The sequence below is a fragment of the Primulina tabacum genome, chromosome 1 (genome assembly GCF_025594145.1).
Source record: "Primulina tabacum isolate GXHZ01 chromosome 1, ASM2559414v2, whole genome shotgun sequence".
Classification (NCBI taxonomy): domain Eukaryota; kingdom Viridiplantae; phylum Streptophyta; class Magnoliopsida; order Lamiales; family Gesneriaceae; genus Primulina; species Primulina tabacum.
In genome coordinates, this window is record NC_134550.1 from 21,944,446 (window position 1) to 21,965,711 (window position 21,266).

Sequence of the window (21,266 nt, forward strand, 5' to 3'; positions counted from 1 at the left end):
CGGGGGTTTTCGGATTGCTTCGGGTTCGGATTGAAAAAATAAAATAAAAAAATTTCACAAGTTGACCCGAAACCCGACCCGATTGACACCCCTGTCCTCCGTACAAAACATCTCAGTCGATGCTAACACTACTTACAAAATCCCTACCAACAAAAATTGTCACACCAACAAAATGGAATTATTGTTATATACACACACACATATATTTTATATTTGATTGATAAGATAACGTCTAGCAAATAGATAACCATCAAACACTACATAAAGTAATTTTTTTTATAAATTAATAATGTAGAGATCATGAAATTTTATTAATTTAGAAAAGTATAAATTAATCGATAAATTAATAATAGTTATTTTATAGTTTTTTAATTCAGTGATAATAAATTTAATTACATGAAAAATCATTGTGTTTCGCAAATACATGCATCATATTCTTTGAATTTATAAAATATAAAAAAATATCATTATTTATGAAAAAAATGAAAGAATTGTAATTTACTAAATTGTTCTAGTCATATTTGTAATGTTAGAAAATTATTAATATATAATAATATTGAAGGGAACATAGCGTTATACAAAAATCTTTTGAAAAAATTATTATCTCATTAAGTTAGCATATTGGCCCAAGTCGAGACCCAAAAAAATAATAATTTAGAGCATCTCCAACCCATCTCTATTTTGGAGGAAATCTCCAACCCAACTCCAAATACAATCTCCATTTTGGAGATTGCAATAGTGATCCTCCATTTTTGGAGGATCACTATTCATTTGAAGATCAATATAGAGATTCCACCAAATTACTGAAATGTCATCATAACAATTGCAAAATAGTCTTTTTGTATTTTTATGTATTTGTTTTGCTTCATTTTATATTATTATATTTCAAATTATTTATTTAATTAATTTTAATGTTAAATAATTTTTATACTTAATTAATTTATTTTAATTATTTTATTAGTGACCATTTGTGGGAGGAGTACAGTAATTCGGAATATTAGTATTTTTAATGATCGATTTATGTGTTGTTCTTTAAACCATATGTGTCGTTTATGTTTGTCGTGATTTATATTTTATGTTTATATTATGAATGTTGTATCTTGTCGTTTATGTTTGTCGTATAAAAAATGTATTATTTTAAATAAATTGAGTTTATTACATGTTTTATTGTATTATGTTTATCGAATTAATTAAGTTCGGTTATATAATACATTATGTAATTATATAATTATATGTGTGTGTTTTTGAAAATGAAAAAAAAAAAGAAGAAATGAAGTATTTTGTAATATTTTTAGAGGATATGGGTTGGAGAAGGTTTTTAAAAATAGAGATAATGTATCTCTATTTTGGAGGATAGTGGATGAAAAATAGAGGATATAGGTTGGAGATGACCTAAGAGAGACTATTAATTTATCGATTATTAATTTACAAATTTTTTAATAAAATAAATAATTATGCTACATAAATTCTTATATCTATTAGTTTCTCTCACACATCGTCTCATTCCACTAGCCAAACGACATCATATCAGGCTTAGTAATATAGTAAGAGATAATAATTCATATATAAGATTTACATTTATGATTTGATAATATTAAACTTACGTGACAAGAGAAAAAATATCTTGTTTGCCGATGATTTCTGAATCTTGAGCTTTTTGTATATATCTTCTTTGTCGATGAGTTCTAAATCTTATGTTTTTCTGTAATTTTAATTTTTAAAAAACAAAAAGAAAAAAGAAAAATGAGCATGGTACACACCATGATTGTGTAGCGCAGCATTTCTATATATATATATATATATATATATATATATATATATTCTTATGCTCCGAAAATAACAAGTTAGAATAAATAAGATGTTAGAGTAGATGTCTAACGAGTCAATTTGTGGCTTCAGTGTTATTGACTCTTATGTAAAAAAAAATTTATTTTAATATTATTTTATAGTTTAATTCAATTATGACATTTACTTTATCTGTATACTCATTCAAACTGCATAGATAAAGTCTTTGAATATAGTATAAGTACCATGAGGTCCACAAACCTAGTGGATCATGAAATTCATTAAGAAATGTATTGTATAATCAAAAAATATTCCTAGTCAATTTAAACCGGCTAAAATAAGAATAATTTGCTCGATCTTGAGACTGTCATCTGTGAAGTAAACTTCATGTTGCATTGGTAAGAGCATGTATACGTCCATTCATAGAGATGAGTGATCATTTGATGAGGTATTGAACAACTTTCATTTGGTCTTTCCAAGTGGTTATCATTTTTCGAGTGTATAAGTATGTGGTTATGGTTCCTTTGACCAGGGACAACATGGAGGCTCTTCATACTATCATGTATTTTGATGCGTTTACCTACTCCATTGAAGGTCACCATGTGGTGAGGTTGTGTGAATTTTCAAAATACGTAAGAGTCAGTGTATTGTAGTCGGGGATTCACCGCTAGCCTATGGGTGAAGATATCTTATGTGATATATTGAATTAATAGTGCAAGAAATCTCTGGCTAGAGTAAGACACGTGATTTAGGGAAATATGTTTTCATAGTTGCATATATGATGTTACTATTATTACTCAAAGATACATCACATCGTTATCGAATTCATTTGCAACTCTCGATGTACCAATTATTGCATATTTGATCGAAATATATGATTTAACGGGACAATATTGTACGTTAACCATAACTTACTGGTTCTTGCAGGCACTATCAATGATACATAAAAGATCAAGTGACAATACTACAAGACGTTCTTATCATGATCCGACAGGTGCAATCAGACTTCAGTTCTACGTTTTTGATCAAGAGGTTGATGAAAAGAATGATGCTAATTAGGATAAGACCAAATAAAAACAAATGTTATTCTGAATAACATGAAGTTGTGAACCAACGGCTAGCTGTATTCCTCAATCATTGAGAATAACACAACTATTGGATTAAGTGATCCCGTTGAGATAGTCGAATTCAAGGAGTTGAATTTGACACTGTAATTTGATGAATATTAAACAAATTACTTATAAAAGAGTTTACGAGTAACTGCCAGTTTTAACGAAGGAGTTCACAAAACTGACAGCCGCAAAAAATGAATCAGTGGAAATTTGTCCTACAAAATTTTAATTTTTTATTATATGAACGAGATTTATAGCCTCGACACATTGACGCTGTCTATTGGTCTATCGAAATCGTAATTACTTCATAATTATTTATTTAATATTTAGAATTTATTAATTAAATATTAAATTATTAGTAGTAACTATTAACTGCAAAATTATAATAAAATAATTCTAGAAGAGTCTAAAATATATTAATTAATTAATTAAATAAAAATTATTTAATTTAAAATATAATTTAATTATACATTTTATTTTTATACCTTTCCTTGAAGGTTGACTGATACCCAAGGACTCCCAATAGAAAGCTTTTCTTTAGGATGAATGTAAAAGCTTCCAGGTTTAATATTTGATAAAGAAACTGAGTCCCCACGCCGGAATATTCTCCCCCCAGCCGACACTTGCGTCCTTAGCCCACTTGACCCTTTTCCCCGACACCACCAAACAAAGTGAAGAAACTTTCTATGAATCTCACTTTTCAACCATTCCTGAATTTCTGACGGATCCGAGCCAACTGTCTCTATCCCTTTGAACACTGCTGTTGTTTCTGTTGAGATTTTCTTCAGCGAGGAAAGAAAATGGGCCACAGAAATTCGAAGCACGAATCTTATGATGAATCCACGGACGGGTCTAGCTCAGAAACATCCCGAGTTCAGAGGCTCCGGCAGCGCCTCCACCGGCACCGCAGGCACTTCCGGCGCTACCGTCGTGGCACAAAATCTGATTCTCCCGCCGGAAAACTGCTCAAGGAGGGAGATTTCGCTGGCATTGCACTCCTCCGCATCATTGGTGTATGTCCATCTATTGATGTTTCTTTGACCCCGCTCTTTCTTTTGTTTTGTCTTCACAATTTTTTTAATGCTTAAATGATATTAATTGGTGGGTTTGTTGTGTTTTTTGGGTTCTTGAAGGCGGAGATGAGTTTCAAGGATAAATGGCTTGCATGTGTTACTCTTGGAGAACAGACCTTCCGGACCGCCATTTCTGATCAGTTGCGTGTTGTTTTTAATTTTATTTGTACTTGTTACTATTTTGAACACATGTTTTCTATGTGTTACACCAAGTTTTGTATAATGAGAGTCCTAGTTTTCTTTCCTTCTACCTTCTTAAGTGGCATAATATCTGTATAGTAAAAATAGTTACCCGAAGTTGCTAAGCTTCGGCTTTTAAATTACTTTGCTCGACTTCTGTTGCCTGGTATAGAACCAGCATTTAAACAGATGCATTGCTTGGTTTAGTAATACAAACAGGTTTAGTAATACAAACAATTGAAGTTAGAATTATGACTCATGGGAATCATTTCTAAGCCAAATACAATGTGAAATTCTTGAAAACATGGGAAGCAAGAGTTGCCAGCTAATAATAATCACCTGAAAGGGTAGGCGTTAAACATGAAACGACCGTGGGACTATAAAGAACAAAAATAGGAATTTGGCCTACCTCATCTGTGACGGATGGAGGTGCACAAAAAGAAAATGTAACCAATCAACAAAATATATGATGTTTCAACCTTTCTGCGGTTTGTATTTCAGTCATTGGTTTGGAAATTCGAAAATTAGAATAGGAAACAGTGTATGAATACCTTGAAAGCGATGTTTGATTCATGCCGTGGACTTATATTTCGTTGCATTATCTTACTATGGTTAGAGTAAAATTGTGCACGTGTAGCACCGAACTCGTAGAATTTTTTAAGACAAGGCCTAAATCCTCATAAGTTTTTCATTCAGCTTCAGCTTTTCTTCTCAGGTTTAATGTTAGATAGTAATTTATAGTGCATGGAATTTCCTTCTTGTATGGTCCAAACTCGTGTAGTATTCTGTTTGTCTCTTTGAAAAAATATAGAGTCGATGAGGAATGGTTATCCTTGTGTGGGACTATAGTTAACTGGGCCATTCAACAAATTTTAAACAGCAACCATGTTCAGCTGAAAGGGGTTTTTTGAAGTGAGTTGCTCAGAATAAGATTTTAAGAAATGCGGGCTTCTATGTATTAGTAGTACTGGAATATCATGCAACGTATGCTACTCTCATAGTTTGTCTTTGGCATTATAATATATCTTGTTTACCTTCATTATCAGTAAGTTTTATTATTTAAATTTTGGGATCACCTTTCCATAAATAAGTTACTTTTAATTTGCAGTTAGAAAATTTTGAACCGCCATAGTATATGTTCATGTTTTATTAAAAAAAAATCTTTATTGTACCAAGATTTTTATCTATCTCAGAAATTGATAGTATTTTTTGTTTTTTGGTGCAGCACTGACCAACCTATCTGGAATTCAGTGAGTCGTGCTAACCATTATTTTCATTTGATGCATGAGTCTGTGGTTCAAGTGCATGACACTTCATTATTTCATTGAATCAAGTCATGTATGTCATGCACTTTTGAATTCATGGAGCACTTTTATTTTGAAAATTGCAAGACTCTAAAGTTTTTGACAAGCACAGTTGTGATACCTATTGTCAGTGCATTATGTAAACTGCTCTGTACTTGAAGTTGTACTAAGATAGTGTTATAATTTTTACTATTTGTATGAAATTTGGTTCCATTTTCTAGCTTTTATTTTTATTTATCCTCATTCTCACCCTCTGTGACTCGAACTTTTGTCTACGTCTTTGGAAACCAAGATATCCATAATATAATTAATATATGCATGTCTGCTTGGGCTGTGACTGTAAATTGATACAGATATTGCACATAATTCTGTTGGCATTTACTTCAACATGTCATGGATTTTTATGCACACCTTGTTCAATTAGAGATAATACCGAATCTTGAATCCTGCTTGCACTATAATAATTTTGTTTTGTAATCGATGACTGACTTATTTGCAGGAGAAGAAGCTTTTACTGGAAAAAAATGGGGCACATTCTGCGAGAATATCTGTATTTGAGGTGTTCTGTATCTTCTTTGACCATTTTAGTAATTATTTTATTTATGTGTGAAACAGTTAGCACATGACCATTATATTTTACCCTTTCTCTTCTTGGTTTTCCTTTCCTGAAATGAATCAAAGATCTATTCTAGTTATATTTTATGGCATGAATAACGTTATGATGATTTTACCTTCATATTCTAATATACCAACTTAATATGTCTTGTTATTTATTTATATGCAGACTAATAGAATGTCAAAAAACAATCTTGTTGGTTTTTGTGAGATCGATCTATATGATTTCCTTACTCAGGTGAGCCACTTTTATAGAGGTTTGGTGTTATTCTATTTTGTCACCGATATGATGGTGGAATGTGGAAATGCCTGTGCTCCATAAATTGTTAATTCATGTTGTTTTATGGAAACTTCAAGGGAGAAATGAATGAAAACAAACTTCTGGATGAACAAGGAATAAGGATCTTATCCTATAGGCCTCAATGACACTTTCCAAATTCATAATTGGCCATTGGACAGCATACGTCATTTTCTATAGATGGCCATCCAAACATGCATTTACTGGAAACATGACCATTCCATTTCGTCACTTCTTGTTTACATGATGAGTTTCATGGAATACTCACTCAGTCTAAGCAAAAATATTGTTTTAACTATGTTACTACCATTTGTGTGATTGTTGTGCTTTGATGCCTTATTTTTTCCTTGTAGGATTCCGATTCTGACGTAGAGGTATATGACTTATTGCAAATATCATCTCCTGGAGGAGTTGTTGGCAAGATAAGTTTATCATGTTTCATTGAGGTGCGAATCTATTTTATGTTTTTTGTTTCTGCAGAATATATAACATCGGAAAAAGTATTAACTCATTATTCTAACATTTGTAGGATCCATTGGAGACAGAAAAGTCTTTTGCAAGGCGCATTTTGTCCATAGTGGTATGTGTTTATTTTGTATTTAGTATGTTGATGTATATTCATCCTTCCTCACTGGATCCCAGAAATATCTTATTGTCAGTGTTTCATTCTTATGTTAACTATTATTTCTTATTTTGTTGTTAAAGCTTCAACCCATGTATTTTGAAATAGATGTCATGTGATTTACACATTTGCGGACACATGAGTTTACTGAGTTTTTGGCCGTATAATCTCACAAAATCTAATCCAAGGACAATGTTGACAAAGAACTTTTAAGCATTTCTCTGGTAGTGGATAGGTTGAGTTTTCATGCCTGAATATATATTTGTGGACAACTGAAAAAATGAATGTTTTGCTAGCAGAGGGTTCTTAATGTGGGGGATATATGAGTTACAATCTTCACTGACACTAGATTGATATTTCAGATGGCAAAGGCAAAGGCAAAGGCAAAAGCAAAATTTAAAATGCCCTCGACTCCATGGTAACAAATGGGATTACAATATCTCTGAGAAAACTTAAAAGTACCTTCGTGAAGCTTTTGTTGTGGATTAGAAATTCATGATTCTCATTGATGATTTTAGAGGGAAACGGTTCTTTTTTTTTTTCAGAACAAATGTGGATAATTAATCTACAGCTTGCACTAAGAAATTGAAAATCATAACTTTGTTTATGTTTCTGTTGTATGAATGATTTAAATGCCTTTTCGCTTTCGGTTTTCCTGCTTGTTTTCTCTTGGAATAATTTATCCTTTTACTGAATCACCAGGGGTTGGAGCTGGGTCAACTCTAGCTACAATATGCTTTTTGTAAATTCAGTTGCATCTTTCAATTTATTTTCCTTGCACAGGATTATAATGAAGATGGACATCTTTCATATTCAGAATTCTCCAATTTAATTGATGCATTTGGTAATCTATTGGCTGCTAACAAGGTTTGCATATGAAATTCAATTTCTATTGGCTCTTCTTACTATCATAGTTTACCTCTGTGTAGTGTGGCAATTCTAGATTTAGATGTACATTGCTGACATATCCCAAGTTTTTACTTCTCCTGAATCGGAAGGGTTTGATCTTGCTTTCATCCCGTGAACACGTTTTTTTAGAAGGAATGGAGAATCTTAAAACCTTTGAGTATGTTCCCCGAGTTGAAAAAGGAACATCTTTTCTTGTACTTCATTCCAGTCAATATATTGATCTATAAACGTGCTTAATGTTTATGGCTTGAAGCAACCCCTAGCTAAACATCATTGCTTCCTTGCCAATATAGAAAATGCAGCGAACACCATGCAATTCCTTAGAGTGATCACCGATTTTCAATCCAGAACAAAAATATGTGTACGGGGATTTCAAATAAATATATAATTTCTTCTTTTGCATTTCTCTTCCCTTCTAATATTTTAAATTAAGTTTATCCCCATACTGTTTAACTGGAAAATGTTTAAATGTCTTTGGAAAATATATGATTGCTGCCTCAAATTGACTCGAGTCATGAACTGATGCAAAAACTGAATATCTTTTTAATTCTTCTTGTTAACTTTATTTTATCTTATTGGCGATTTCCTTATATTTTAGAAAGAGGACCTCTTTAAAGCAGCTGATGAGAATGGGGACGGCGTCGTTAGCGTGGATGAGTTGGCTATGCTTTTAGCTGTTGAACAAGAAAAGTGGGCCCTAAAACTTTGTTATTTGGCTTTAGTTTTGAACTGTTCCTTTTTATTTATTCTCTAAGTTTCGTAGAATTTTCCCGGGAATTTATTTTTGTTTACAGCTCACTATTCTGTTTATTATTTTTTGGTTCTTAGTAATTTGGCACTTGCTGATTATTATAAGATTTCCAAGCACTCTTACTTTTGTGTTTTCCTGTTTTTGAGTGCAGGGATCCACTTCTTACTTGCTGTCCTGTCTGTGGTGAAATTCTTCCAGTCTCCGATAGGTTGAATTCTATGATTCATTTGACCCTGTGTTTTGATGAAGGGACTGGAAGCCAGGTTATGACCGGAGGATTCTTGACTGATAAGCAGGCTGCTAATGGGTGAGAGATTGTCTATCTTGAATTTTTGCATGAAACACCTTGTGGCATCGAAATAAGATAGGAAGGTTTCAAAATGTTTTATTTCAAGAAAAGAACAGGAGGAGAGAGAATGCCACTGTAAAAAAATGAGATACAAAGGATGTGACTATGTCAGGATTCCCGATTCTACTATCTTTCACCCCGTTTTGTCTAACCTTCAGAATTAAAGTAGATGTGCTCAGTATTCTTTTATTTTATTTCACTCAAATAAATACGAGATAAGGCTTTCTAGAGTTGAGTTTAGCTAGTGGAATCCTGTGAGAAAAGGAGTTTCCGTTGGCCTGAACTCCGGTTTTGGACTCTCACGAAGGAGAATTTTGCATATCAATGTGCTATTAATTCTAACTGTTCATAATATTCAGAACCATAATGGTGGTATTGTTCTGTTTAATTTGGTTCTGCAGTTGGATGTTCAAACTGAGTGAATGGGGTCATTTTTCATCATATGAAGTTGGATTGAGGTCTGGATCTAGTGCCTCACATATTCTGGTAATTTTTTCCACTCATCCTTTTACTAACTTTTATCTGTTGCTTCGGAAGTAGTTCCTATGGGTGTATGAAGTTTCTATTTAGCCTAATAACTTTTGAATTTTGGATTGCCATAGTTTTACTTTTGTTATAAATTTTTAACTCTCAGGTATGTTGCCTGATTTTCTTAAATTACAAGTGTTTTTCCTCAAATAAGAGAGTTTTAACTAGTAAAGAGTAATCCAATCTGTAATTTTTATTCGATCTAAGCAATAGAAACATTCTAAATAACCCCCTTGGGAGGTTAATTCTGTTCTCAGGTGTTTGATCGCAAAACGAGGAGGCTAGTGGAAGAAATTATAGATTCCAAGATTATTTTATCAATGAGAGCCATTTATCAATCTAAAGTAGGGCTTGGCCTCATGGATACAGGTTTGTCTTTAACTTATCAACTGTAATTAGCTCTTGATTAAAAACATTTTGCTTGGTTGTTGAAAACATTTGATTGTTTATCCATCTTCCATGTGCCATCCTTATTTGGCTCCCTTTACATCTTGGTGATTGGGTAATATATCGTGTGGTAGTTTAAATCAATGATTTTTTTTGTTTATCAAGAGGCTTCATTCAATCGATTTATTTAGCTTATTTATCCTTGATTTTCGGAATTCCAATTCTAATGCAGGGGTGAAAGAGTTGTTGCTAAGCCTCTCAGAAAAGCAAGGGAGGAAAATGGATGCTGTTGAATCTGCAAAGGATATTCCTAAATTTCTTGATTTGTTTCAGGTATGATAAACAACATTCTAGTTCTGGTTATAACTTTGAATTGATTGTGTTGTCCTTGGAATCTGACATCTAATCATAACATGGCTGGCTTAAACTTTGCAAGCGATCTCAATGTCAAATTGACTGTTATCTTGATTCCATAACATGTTCAGATCTTGCTTGTTTCATCACTTTGCTTTTTATACAAATTTAAAACAAACAATTGATTCTATCTTCTTATTTTGTCATTTGTACCATTTCTACCTTTATCAAGGCATTCCCTGTTTCCCCTCGTATTCTTTTACCTTAATACGCAAGCCACTTTTTTATTAGTTATGGACGAGAACAGATAGATAGCTTGAATTGTTGATGCATTCTGGTGTGACAGTAGTTTAGAAAAATATCAACTTTGATTAAATTTACTGTATGTTTTCAATTTCTTTTTAATTCAGACATTTTTCATTATCATGACCAAATTAACTAGTACAGTTTACATTTTGACCAATAAGATACTCAAATTGACTACAAATTACCACGTTTGGTGATTATGGTTTTTGGTATTTATGCCTTTGCAAATCTACCCTGATTAAAAGATTTTGAATTATCTTGATCTTTCTATGTGCTAGACAGACAATTAGGGTGAGTTTTCTGTTTTGTTTTTTTATTAAAAAAAAAATAATCTAAAATCATATTTGCAAGCATACAGACAATTAGGGTGAGTTTTTTGTTTTGGTTTTTTTTTTTTAAAAAAATCTGAAATCATATTTGCAAGCATGATGTCTTTCCATGTTGCTATTTTAATTTGATCCGGGTATGCTAATCAGTGGCTAGAAAAACCAAATGCTGAAAGTATAAACAATACTTTCATTTTTAATATCTCTCATTAGCAAGTAGAATGTTCGGCTATCAAGGAAACTCTTGTTAGTTGAATTTGGAATATGCGTTAATTTATGTGATACAAAAGAGTGGATAGTTATAGAATCAGTAAAATGCTGAATGTTCAGTGGTGTAGCCTCTGTTTAAAACTTTGTAGCTCGTCATAACATGTAAATGTGTAGTGAAATACTAATTTTAAGACTTATTTCTGCACTCTTCAATAATAGTTTGCAGATTGTGCAATAATTTATGTGTAGTTTGACTCTTTTTAATATATTAATTTGGAATCATGACTTCTGAATATTAATTTGAGCTTGGTATGGGCATGTATATATATACATTTCTTTTTCAAGACTACCTGCTTCTTGATTGGATTTATTGATCACATTTCAGGATCAAATAAATATATATGAAATCAAATATCCGTTGGAGCACTTTAAGGTGGGTTCAAGAATTTGAGACAATATGTACTCTGAAATTTCAGAATTGTATTCTAAGTTATAATCTTGCTGCCATTTCTTACGTCTTTGGAATATTTTGTGGGTTTGTATCTGACATGTTGTTCGTACTTTTTCCCATTGTGTTTCTTTATGTGTATGTTCTATTGATTGATATCCAGTCAATGATGTTTCTTGTCTGTAAAATTAAGAAGTTGCTTGTAAATTTAGATTCCATATGAATGGCATTTAATATCACTTGGCCTTTTCCAGCTTCTTACGCAAAGTTAGAAGATGCATTATGAAGCTGGTATCTGATAGTATGAGTACAATATAGAAGCTAGATCCTTGACACCAACTGATTGGGGTGATTACACATAAAGAATAAAAGAGGTTTCACTAAGAGATATTCAATCTGCGATCTTTTATATAGTAAAGTTAGTATGCCTAATTTAATGCTTATGAAAGTACCAAGCAGAGAAATTTTGACGAACAGTACACCGTCATCAAGTTATTTGTTTAATATGTTGTAACAAACCATACTGTTAGCCGTTCGCTTTGTTTTTACCTGCTTAATTTTGCAACAATCAATGTGCTTTCAATTAATATAGATTGGTTCCTTTCATTGTATGCTTGAAGGGTCTATTCTTAAGTTGCTTAATTGTATATTATTCCTGAATTTCATTAAGGAGATTATTTTTATTATTTTTTTGTGCAGACATTCAATGAATTTTTTATAAGAGAGTTAAAACCAGGTTCAAGACCAATCACCAACTTGGAATGTGACAATGTTGCTGTATGTGCAGCTGATAGCAGGCTTACAGCATTCAGAACTGCTACTGATTCTATGAGATTTTGGGTTAAGGTATATGCTGTTGTTCATCTGATGTTTGTTCTTGTCTGGTCAATCTACCGATTAGTCATCTCAGAAGGATTCTTAAGCCGTTTTTCTCTTTCAAAGCATCTTACTTTTCAGAATAACTGGACACTTTTCTGCTTTATGGTATCTTATTTTCCAGAATCTTTTGTCGTTGTAGGGCCGGAAATTTTCTGTCAAAGGTCTTTTGGGAACAGAAGTGTGCTCTGATGCCTTCATTGACGGAAGTCTAGTGATATTTCGATTGGCGCCACAGGTACTCTTCTGTTTCTACCATGTATTTTAGCATGCTTGTGGTTTTTTGAAAAGTCCTTGATTTCCTTCGTGAATTTGTATATGTTCTCTTTCACAACTTATACTTACTAAAATTCATCTTGGCTGTATTTTGATGAAAAGTTTAAAGGTAGATAATTTCAAATCTTTAATAAAATTCTGGTCAACTTTTTGGATAATTTTCAAATCTGTGGATTTGAAATCCTTGGGTGCTTTTTTTTATTTATATTTTAAATTCGAAAAAGTTTTCATTTAAAATCTACTGATTCTTTCGTTCCAAAATCCCCTGTCCATTAGTTCAAAAAGAGCCTTAAGTTTTTGCTGAATTCTGCATCTTTAAACTATTGCAGGACTATCATCGATTCCACTTTCCTGTTTCTGGAAGGATTGAGAAATTTGTGGATATACCGGGATGCCTATACACTGTGAGATAAAACTTTAAAATACGTTTTTTCCCCGTTAATGCTTATCTTTTATTTGTCCTCATTCAGTTGTCTTTTATCTTCAAGGTTAACCCAATTGCAGTGAATAGCAAGTATTGTAATGTTTTCACAGAAAATAAGCGAGTTGTATCTCTTATATCTACAGAGGATTTTGGAAAGGTTTGTCTTTCATTCATGTTATAATGTTTTCTGCAGAAGGCTGTTATTAATTTTTATTGTTGCAGATGGCTGATGCTAATATTTATTGTTCCATGATTAAATTTACTGTCTTGATGTTTTCTGTTGAAATGTTTTATACTTGCCTGATTTATTGGGTTCCACGTGTTATATTTTATTTGCTAATGCAGAAAGATTTCTTACAAGCAAATAATCATTTAATCTTAATTTTTATCTGTCAAATAATGGAAGTCCTGGAACCTGAATGCCTAAAGTTTAAATGACTTTAGGATATGAGACCTTGTTTTTACTTTTTTACCTATTATAGGTCATATTGCGTTGATCCAGTGAATGAAATTTGTCATGATTTATGACCTCTGAGATTTTAACTCGTGATAGAAGTCAGAAGATGAGCCAAATATTTATTATTCAGAGTATATGAGGAATTTTGTTGGAGTGCAGGTCGCATTTGTTGCTATCGGAGCCACAATGGTCGGTAGCATCACTTTTTTAAGAAAAGATGGGGACTATGTGAAGAAGGGGGACGAGGTTAACGATAATCAACTTTGCTCATCATATTTGTTTTTCATATGTAATTCTATTTTCTAATTTAATTGTTGGGTTTTTTTTTCTAACTGTACCTGCAGTTTGGATATTTTTCATTCGGTGGAAGTACAGTGATTTGCGTCTTTGAAAAGGTTACTATCCCGAACTTTTTCCGATAGTAACGACTTTTTCTTTCCTTTTTTGTGTCTTCGAAATATACAGAGTTGGTATTCTTTTGTATTTATGAGATTGTTGCTAATCTTCATTTAACATTTCATACTCCTTTTCATTCTGCTCTAGAATAAATTTCTGGGATGTCTAATGTTTGATCGTCTAATGAATATTTACCCATTAATGTACGTTAATTGTGTCATTTGAGGTATCTGGCATGCTCATGCCCCAATTTCGTCTTTGAATCAATATGAGAAAACCAATTATTATTCGATGAAGTACATTTTCTAGTCTGGTTTAAAGCATAGGATTTCATTTTTTTCAAGAATTTGCTTTTGGCACGAATGTAAGCTGAATCTTCCAGATATATGTGAATCTTTGCAGGACACTATCAAGATAGACGATGACCTTGTGGAGAACAGTGAACGATCACTCGAGACATTAGTTTCTGTGGGAATGAAATTGGGCGTCTCCATTAAAGAAGGTACATGCACCGAGTTTCCGAACGTGGAATCGTGTGTTATTGGGGAATGAGTCTTTCTGTAAACTAATATTTGACTAACCGATCTTGTATGTGTTCGTGAGTTTGGATAAAATTATTAGTCCCAACATGTGATGTATGGATTACTGGTCCTTCGATATTTTATTTTCTTGTCTACTGTATATTCTGTGTTAGAGAATGATTTGCCCTTGTTCTGTATAAAATGGATGCTGCTTTGGTCTCTGGCCTATTTTATTTTCGACTATATATATATATAAAAAGATTTCATGTCATGTCGTGATGCAGTTTTTCGGCGTTGATGGTATAATTAATTTCCACAAATACTATGTAAATATACATTCCATATATTCTGAATATCAAGGCGAGAAACTCACAAACAACCCCAGAAACTAATGCTAGCTCAACAGTGCCTATAAAAGAGATCAGACCCAAAGCCGAAGCCCCTGACAATCGAGATGGGAAAAGTAGGTGTTCGGCGAGCTAATTAGTGACTTGGGTTTTATTGATTTTTACGGAATTTTTTTTATTTTAATAATATTTTACGGTTTTATTCAATTATAATATTTATTTTATATGTATATTCTTGCAAGTTACATAGATAAAGTCTTTGAATATGTAAAAAGTACATTGAGTTTTGCCTCTCAAAGTAAGATCATGAAACTCATTAAGAATTGTAGCGTATATTCTAAGCAGGTTTTTAGTCGACTCAACCGCCTAAAAAAAATAAAGATCAGTTTGAGCTCGAGATAAGCATCTGTGATATAAGCGTCATGTTTCATTGGTAAAGACATGAAAATGTTCATTCATTCAGATGAGTGATCATATGATGATGCACTGAACAACCTTTTCTCAGACTGTTCAAGTGGTTATCACTTGTCGAGTGGAATAGTCCGCAGCTATAGTTGTACAACTGAAACATATAATACTTTTAAACTTTAAAATCATACTAATTTTTTTTTTTTGAACATAAAATTCGAAATTCATATTTAAAATGACTTAACATTCCAACATCCAAAAATAATTTAACATCTAAAAATTTAAAGTGCAAAAAATCTCTAACTCGTCAATTATCAAAATCCTACGTCAACAATTAACATGATCAACACTAACTTCAAAATAAAGCATAAAAATTTCTGACTAAATTATTAATAAAATCTTTAAAACTTTGATTATCAACCTAATGCAGAAAATAATGTCCTTTGGGAGTGTACTGCCGGACTCGATCCACTCGAACGTCAGCGCCTCCCTCAATCTCATCCTCACCTGCAACATTCAAACCTAGTGAATCTAATAACTCAGCACGTTCTAAAAATGAGTAACAAATAATATATATACAAGCACATGCATTAAAAATCATACTTTTATTCAAAATAAGCTAGCATAAATTTGTAAGCATCATAAATCGTCAAATCATAAATTTTTCCATCATTTATCGTTTTTGGTGAAGTTTAATCATTGAAAGTTACTAGCTGTATCATGTGGTCGACTGATCAGTCATAGCTCAACATTGTGCATGGAGACAGACACTAGGCACCGAAGTAAATGGAAATACGATCGTTGGGCTCCCTCTGGGGCCTTATCCGGTAAACGGGCTCCATCTGGGCCTTTTGCCTCACGATATTCCCAATAATCATATATCACATCTTTTTTGTCACAGTCAATTCACATCCTTCAAAATATTTTTCTTTTCTTTTTAATCATAAAATATCGCATCCTTTCCAAATTATTAAAATAACATTTTAACAGTAAAAATTGGACAAGTTTATCATAAATCATAAAATCTCATATTTTCATTATAAACGTTTTAAAATATAATTTAGCATGCGTTATAATTCTTCAATACACTGCCAAACCTTTTTGTACTACCCATGTGTAAATTGACTGTTTTGCCTCTCGACTCAAAAATCCTCAATTTTGATTTTTTTCCTAACTTTTATTGACTCGAGACTATCCCAAAAAATTATTTTAAGCTTACATTTTACTTCTAATATTTTTATTTAACCTCAACTCGAGACTTTCGATTTATTTTCTTAATTACTAAATCGTAAATCGTTTTAATCCCGAATTAATTCCAAACATAAAATATTTTTCTTTCCAAGCTTTAAACATAAACTTTTCATACCTAAACTACCTTCATGAACCATAAATTGACCCCCTGCTTCTTCTCCTAGCCACAAGACCGAACCTTAACCCTAAGACAAGCCCTCACCTCTCGCGACTTGAGTCACCCTCGAGCCACCTTAGATTAAACCATTCGCAGACCCTCCTGGGCCCTAACCGACCTAGCCTAGACCAACACCGAGCCAGCCCAAGCCCCTGCCACCAATGCGCACCTATCCTCTTATTCCCAAAGTCGCGGCCCTCATCCTACTCGAGCCACTATGGACCATGCTGCACCAGCCCGAGCCCTGACCCCCAGGCTATCCTCTATAGACCATACTTGACAAGCCTAGGCCATCATTAACCGAGCCGCGCACCCCCTTGAAGAATCCAGTCGACGCATGCACGGGTGATAGACCTTGTGCGCGTGGACTCCCCCTTTGCTGCAGCCGCCAAGTTCAGCAATGCTAGGAATCTTCCTAGCATCGAGTCACGTCTTGAGAAGCCCCTGCCCGAGCCTTGCTCCTCCAAGCCATTGCCTTCCCCCAAGAGAAACCCTAGAAAACCCTAGGTTTGTTGCCTTCCTTGCCAAGCTCGGTTCCAACACACATATTGTCCCCTAACGACTCTTTTCTGTCTCTTAAACACATCATATTGGCAGCGTGTCCTTTGGAATCATAATGTTTTTCAAAAAGCATAAAATCATCAAAACTTTGAAAATAATCGTCAAAACGTTAAGTGATTTGTACCTCATTATTTTTCATGCAAAAATATGTAAAACAGACATAATATGATTTGAATGGTGCGTAAAATAAGTTTAGAAGCGTGCCTTTACGTTTTAGAACACTCGAATATGCGATCGTTAGCGTGGGTTACGACGGAGATGAACGGGCGACGAAAACTCCTTGATTTTTTGAAACGTCTCCTCGTTTTAAAAGTACGGAAATATATTTTTTTAAAAGCTCGCATTTACAAAATAACATTTAAAATAATCGTATTTATTTGACAATAAAAATAGCGCAGTTTAAAATAATCAACCTCATCCAAAATCCAACGTAAACATAAACGAGTAAAAATCGTAATATCATCAACGTATAAAAATGTTGAACTCCTCTCCAAAAACTCATAAATCAAATTCGGAAAAACATGCGGTCCTCGGGTCGTGTCACCGCACCAGGACTGCCTACTCAGAGTTTGGCACTTCCAGTCTCCCCAGCATCAAGCTCACCTGCATCACACACGTCTAGTGAGTTTAAAGACACAACACACCTGTACCAGAAATAACAAGTACATATAAATAACACACAGCAGTGAAAAATATCATACTCAACATATTTTTCATGAACTTACAAGCATAACATAAACGTGTCGTGTAAAATCATATCGTGTCAAAGCATGTTATCTCGTGTCATCATATACGTATACATTTTCATTTATTTGAATTCAGTTCATTAGTTGTGACTTTCGTATCAGCTCTATTGATGGATCCATCTACGTATATCCACGGTACCAGGGCGGCGGGGACATCAGCGACATCATTACCTGTCCACTGAGCCTTGGCCTCAGCTCATCCTATCTCATGTCATCGTATAAATATACATTGTCAGTCACAACTAATTCTCATCCTTCAAAAATGACATCATATTCACAACTTAATATAACATGTATATACGTAATTTTTCCTTTAAACCAAGCATGCAACATATTTATCATAATTGCGTAAAAATCGTAAACATGATGCGTAATCATTAAAATATCATAAATTTGTGCTCAGGGCGCTGCCCGTACCAAAATCTCACCCCGGGTGCAAAATAATCATTTTTCTCCTAGAAAACTCAAACACTACCGTTTACCCCTGGACCTCTAAAATTGACCCAAAGCTTACCAAAATCCTTAAAATATCCCAAAACATATTTAAAAGCATTCCTAGACATAAATCAAGCCTATTTTACAACTTAACTGATTCGTTTTAAAACTTGGACCGGTGTCCCGGTTTTAACCCGAATCGCACCGAAACTTAACCAAACTTTCCCAACCTTTTTATCACACCTTAAAAACACTATAATGCTCCTAAAACAATGTCATTAGGCCCCTAAACACACGGCTGAAATTCCAGAAATTAACATAACTCTCGGCCCTTTTCTAAATCACTTCCTCGTGCACTCTTTTTTCCCAAAAACTCACGCCACTAGTCAAACCCGACGCACCAGCCATGAACCAGCCTACCATGGATCTAGACCAGACCCTATTGGAACCACATGAGCCATGGTAACCGCCCCATGCAGCCTCCACCACGAACGCAAACGCTAGAACTCAAAACTCACCACGCGATTGCCTCGACTCGACGCTACCAGCTGTCCTAACAGCGAGTCCAGATTTTTGCGGCCCCCTCTCAGCCATGGCTCAGACCCAGCAGGGGCTGGTCCACGGCCTGGAGCGGTCCCTCACGCAGCCAGCTCACTCTACAACTTGATCTACCCTCTAAACGTGGCCAACTCTCCGATCGGCCCTCTTATCACAAGCAGCCTTCGGTCCCAGCCTAATATTTTTCTTCTTCTCGATGATACCAGACCTCAACGCATCCCATGACAGCCCCCTTGCACCAACAGAAGCAAAAACCATGATATAATATGAACAAAATGCATGTCATGAACTAAAAACCAAAATTCCTACCAATTCACGGTTGGATCGAGAATTTACAAGCAAGAACACTTATATCAGGATATAATACGTGTATGATGCGTAAAGAATAGTACAATGCGTGCCTTGATGAAGTTTGGAGAGCAAGAACGAGGCGAGGAAACCCGAAAGAAGTTTTTCTTAGCAAACCTAAGTGAAAACCGAGGCCTTCAGCTGTTGTTCTCTAAAACCGAGGTGAGGAATACTGAATGGGGGTCTCGGCTGTTGGGTAGGGATTAGGTTTAGGTTAGTGATGCTTCAGTGCTTAATTATATAGATAATAATTAGTTAATGGGCCACAAATTGCATTTTAAAAGTTTTAAAAGAGTTTTAAGCCCAATAAGCTTAAAAGTATGCCCATTAAATACAAACGCACTCTCGAAAAATATCTCGTGTTGGAAAGCTTTTGAAAATATTAGTCGAACCCTCAAAAAATCCTCCGATTTGATAAAATTTACGTACCGTTAAAAATAAAATCCTGCGGGTAGAAATACCCAATAAAATCTCATTTTTTAAAAATACACTTAAAAACACCTTATAATAATTAATAAAAATTAATCATGTAATTAAAATAATTTTCCTGAAAATTTTCCGGTCTCCGATCCTCGTTTGAGCGTGAAATGCACCTAGAAACCCTAATGCATGAACTTATAAAAACTTCGTGAATTAAATCCTATTATGCATGAATTATACATAAAAATAATTAAACACATAATGAATGAAGTAAACATGCATTTAATGCTTTAAACCAATTTAATAAAAAACCCAAAAAATTTAATAACTTGCATGCATGTGGTTCCCGTGGACTTTCAAATTTTCGGGACGTTACATTTTTCCTCTCCAAATTTTCGAAAGCCCTAGGTTTCTATTTTATAGATGTTGAAATTGCATATTATTGGGCTTAGGTTTCGGGTTTTTGTATTTAGGAGCAATTGAGCCTACTAATCTTTAGAAATTTAGGCCCAATAACACCTATTTAATTGTAAAATAAAATTTACAAAATTTAGTTTTCAAATTAATACTTTTGGTCCTTTAAAAGTCTCTCGTTTGCACAAAACCCACTTTTCGGATAAAATCGAGCTCTCTCGTAAAATAATTTGGGCTGCAACATTTTTAAATTTTTTTAATCATATATAATCATATTAAGCCTAAAAAATATTAATCGAAAAATATTTTATCTTGGTCGTCCTCGATCTCCTTTCCCTAGCCTATTATCAAGTATCCAGATAAAATCTTTAGTTTTTATGAAATCATGTAATTAGACCTTCAACAATATACTATGTATCATTTGAGAATTTAAAATAAATTAAATAAAATGAATAAAAAATTTAAATCATCTGCATGCATGTGGTTTACGTATACTGAATTTGTAACGTCCGAAAAATCAGTCTACGAAAACCGCATGCATGCACATTATTTTAATTGCTTAATTGTTTTATTTAATTGTTTTTAAATGCTTGCATGATATTTATTATATGATTAAATGCATGATTGCATAATTAAATGATAATATGATATGTTTACATGAAATTAAGGATTTTACCCGAATATTCGATTATAGGCAGGGAAAAAGAGACCGGGGACGACCAAGACAAGAATATGTATTTTTATTTAAATAATGGAAAGACTTCCTAATATGATTAAAAATGATTTAATTTTTTTAAAAATGTTGGAGTTGGAATTATTTTACGATTCGAGCTCGATTTTTTCCGGGAAGCCGATTTTGGGCAAACAAGGAGTTTTAAAGGATCAAAAATATTATTTTATGAAAACTTATTTTATAAACTTTTATTATTTAATTAAATAATTGTTATTGGGCTAATTTAATTAATTTCAGTAGGCCCAATACCATTAAGCTTGCAAGCCCAAAACCAAAGCCCATTAACATGTTAATTATTTATAAATAAGTTGCCAAAGCTTTCAAAAACACCACAAATCACTAACCTATCAGCCGTGAAACACACCACACACACTTCATATT

The 21,266-nt window shown here is 33.5% G+C and overlaps 1 protein-coding gene across 1 annotated transcript; it reads left to right on the forward strand.

The window, feature by feature from the left end:
* Positions 1-3,436: 3,436 nt before the first annotated feature.
* On the forward strand, positions 3,437-14,726 carry LOC142542959 (phosphatidylserine decarboxylase proenzyme 3-like). The gene is made up of 21 exons (XM_075649899.1): positions 3,437-3,910; positions 4,031-4,110; positions 5,376-5,400; positions 5,954-6,013; positions 6,239-6,307; positions 6,721-6,813; positions 6,897-6,947; positions 7,773-7,856; positions 8,497-8,588; positions 8,801-8,956; positions 9,400-9,484; positions 9,784-9,895; positions 10,146-10,246; positions 11,495-11,542; positions 12,257-12,403; positions 12,576-12,671; positions 13,039-13,113; positions 13,198-13,290; positions 13,750-13,836; positions 13,935-13,985; positions 14,389-14,726. Exons 1-21 carry the CDS (start codon positions 3,698-3,700, stop codon positions 14,536-14,538), a joined length of 1,968 nt encoding a protein of 655 aa, XP_075506014.1. The 5' UTR covers positions 3,437-3,697; the 3' UTR covers positions 14,539-14,726.
* The last annotated feature ends 6,540 nt before the right edge of the window (positions 14,727-21,266 follow it).

Coding starts and splice junctions, on each gene's coding strand:
- LOC142542959 (XM_075649899.1), top strand. CDS start 3,698: ATGGGCCACAGAAATTCGAAGCACGAATCTTATGATGAATCCACGGAC. Junction 4,111..5,375: donor CGGACCGCCATTTCTGATCA/GTTGCGTGTTGT, acceptor TTTTTGGTGCAG/CACTGACCAACCTATCTGGA. Junction 12,672..13,038: donor TATTTCGATTGGCGCCACAG/GTACTCTTCTGT, acceptor AAACTATTGCAG/GACTATCATCGATTCCACTT.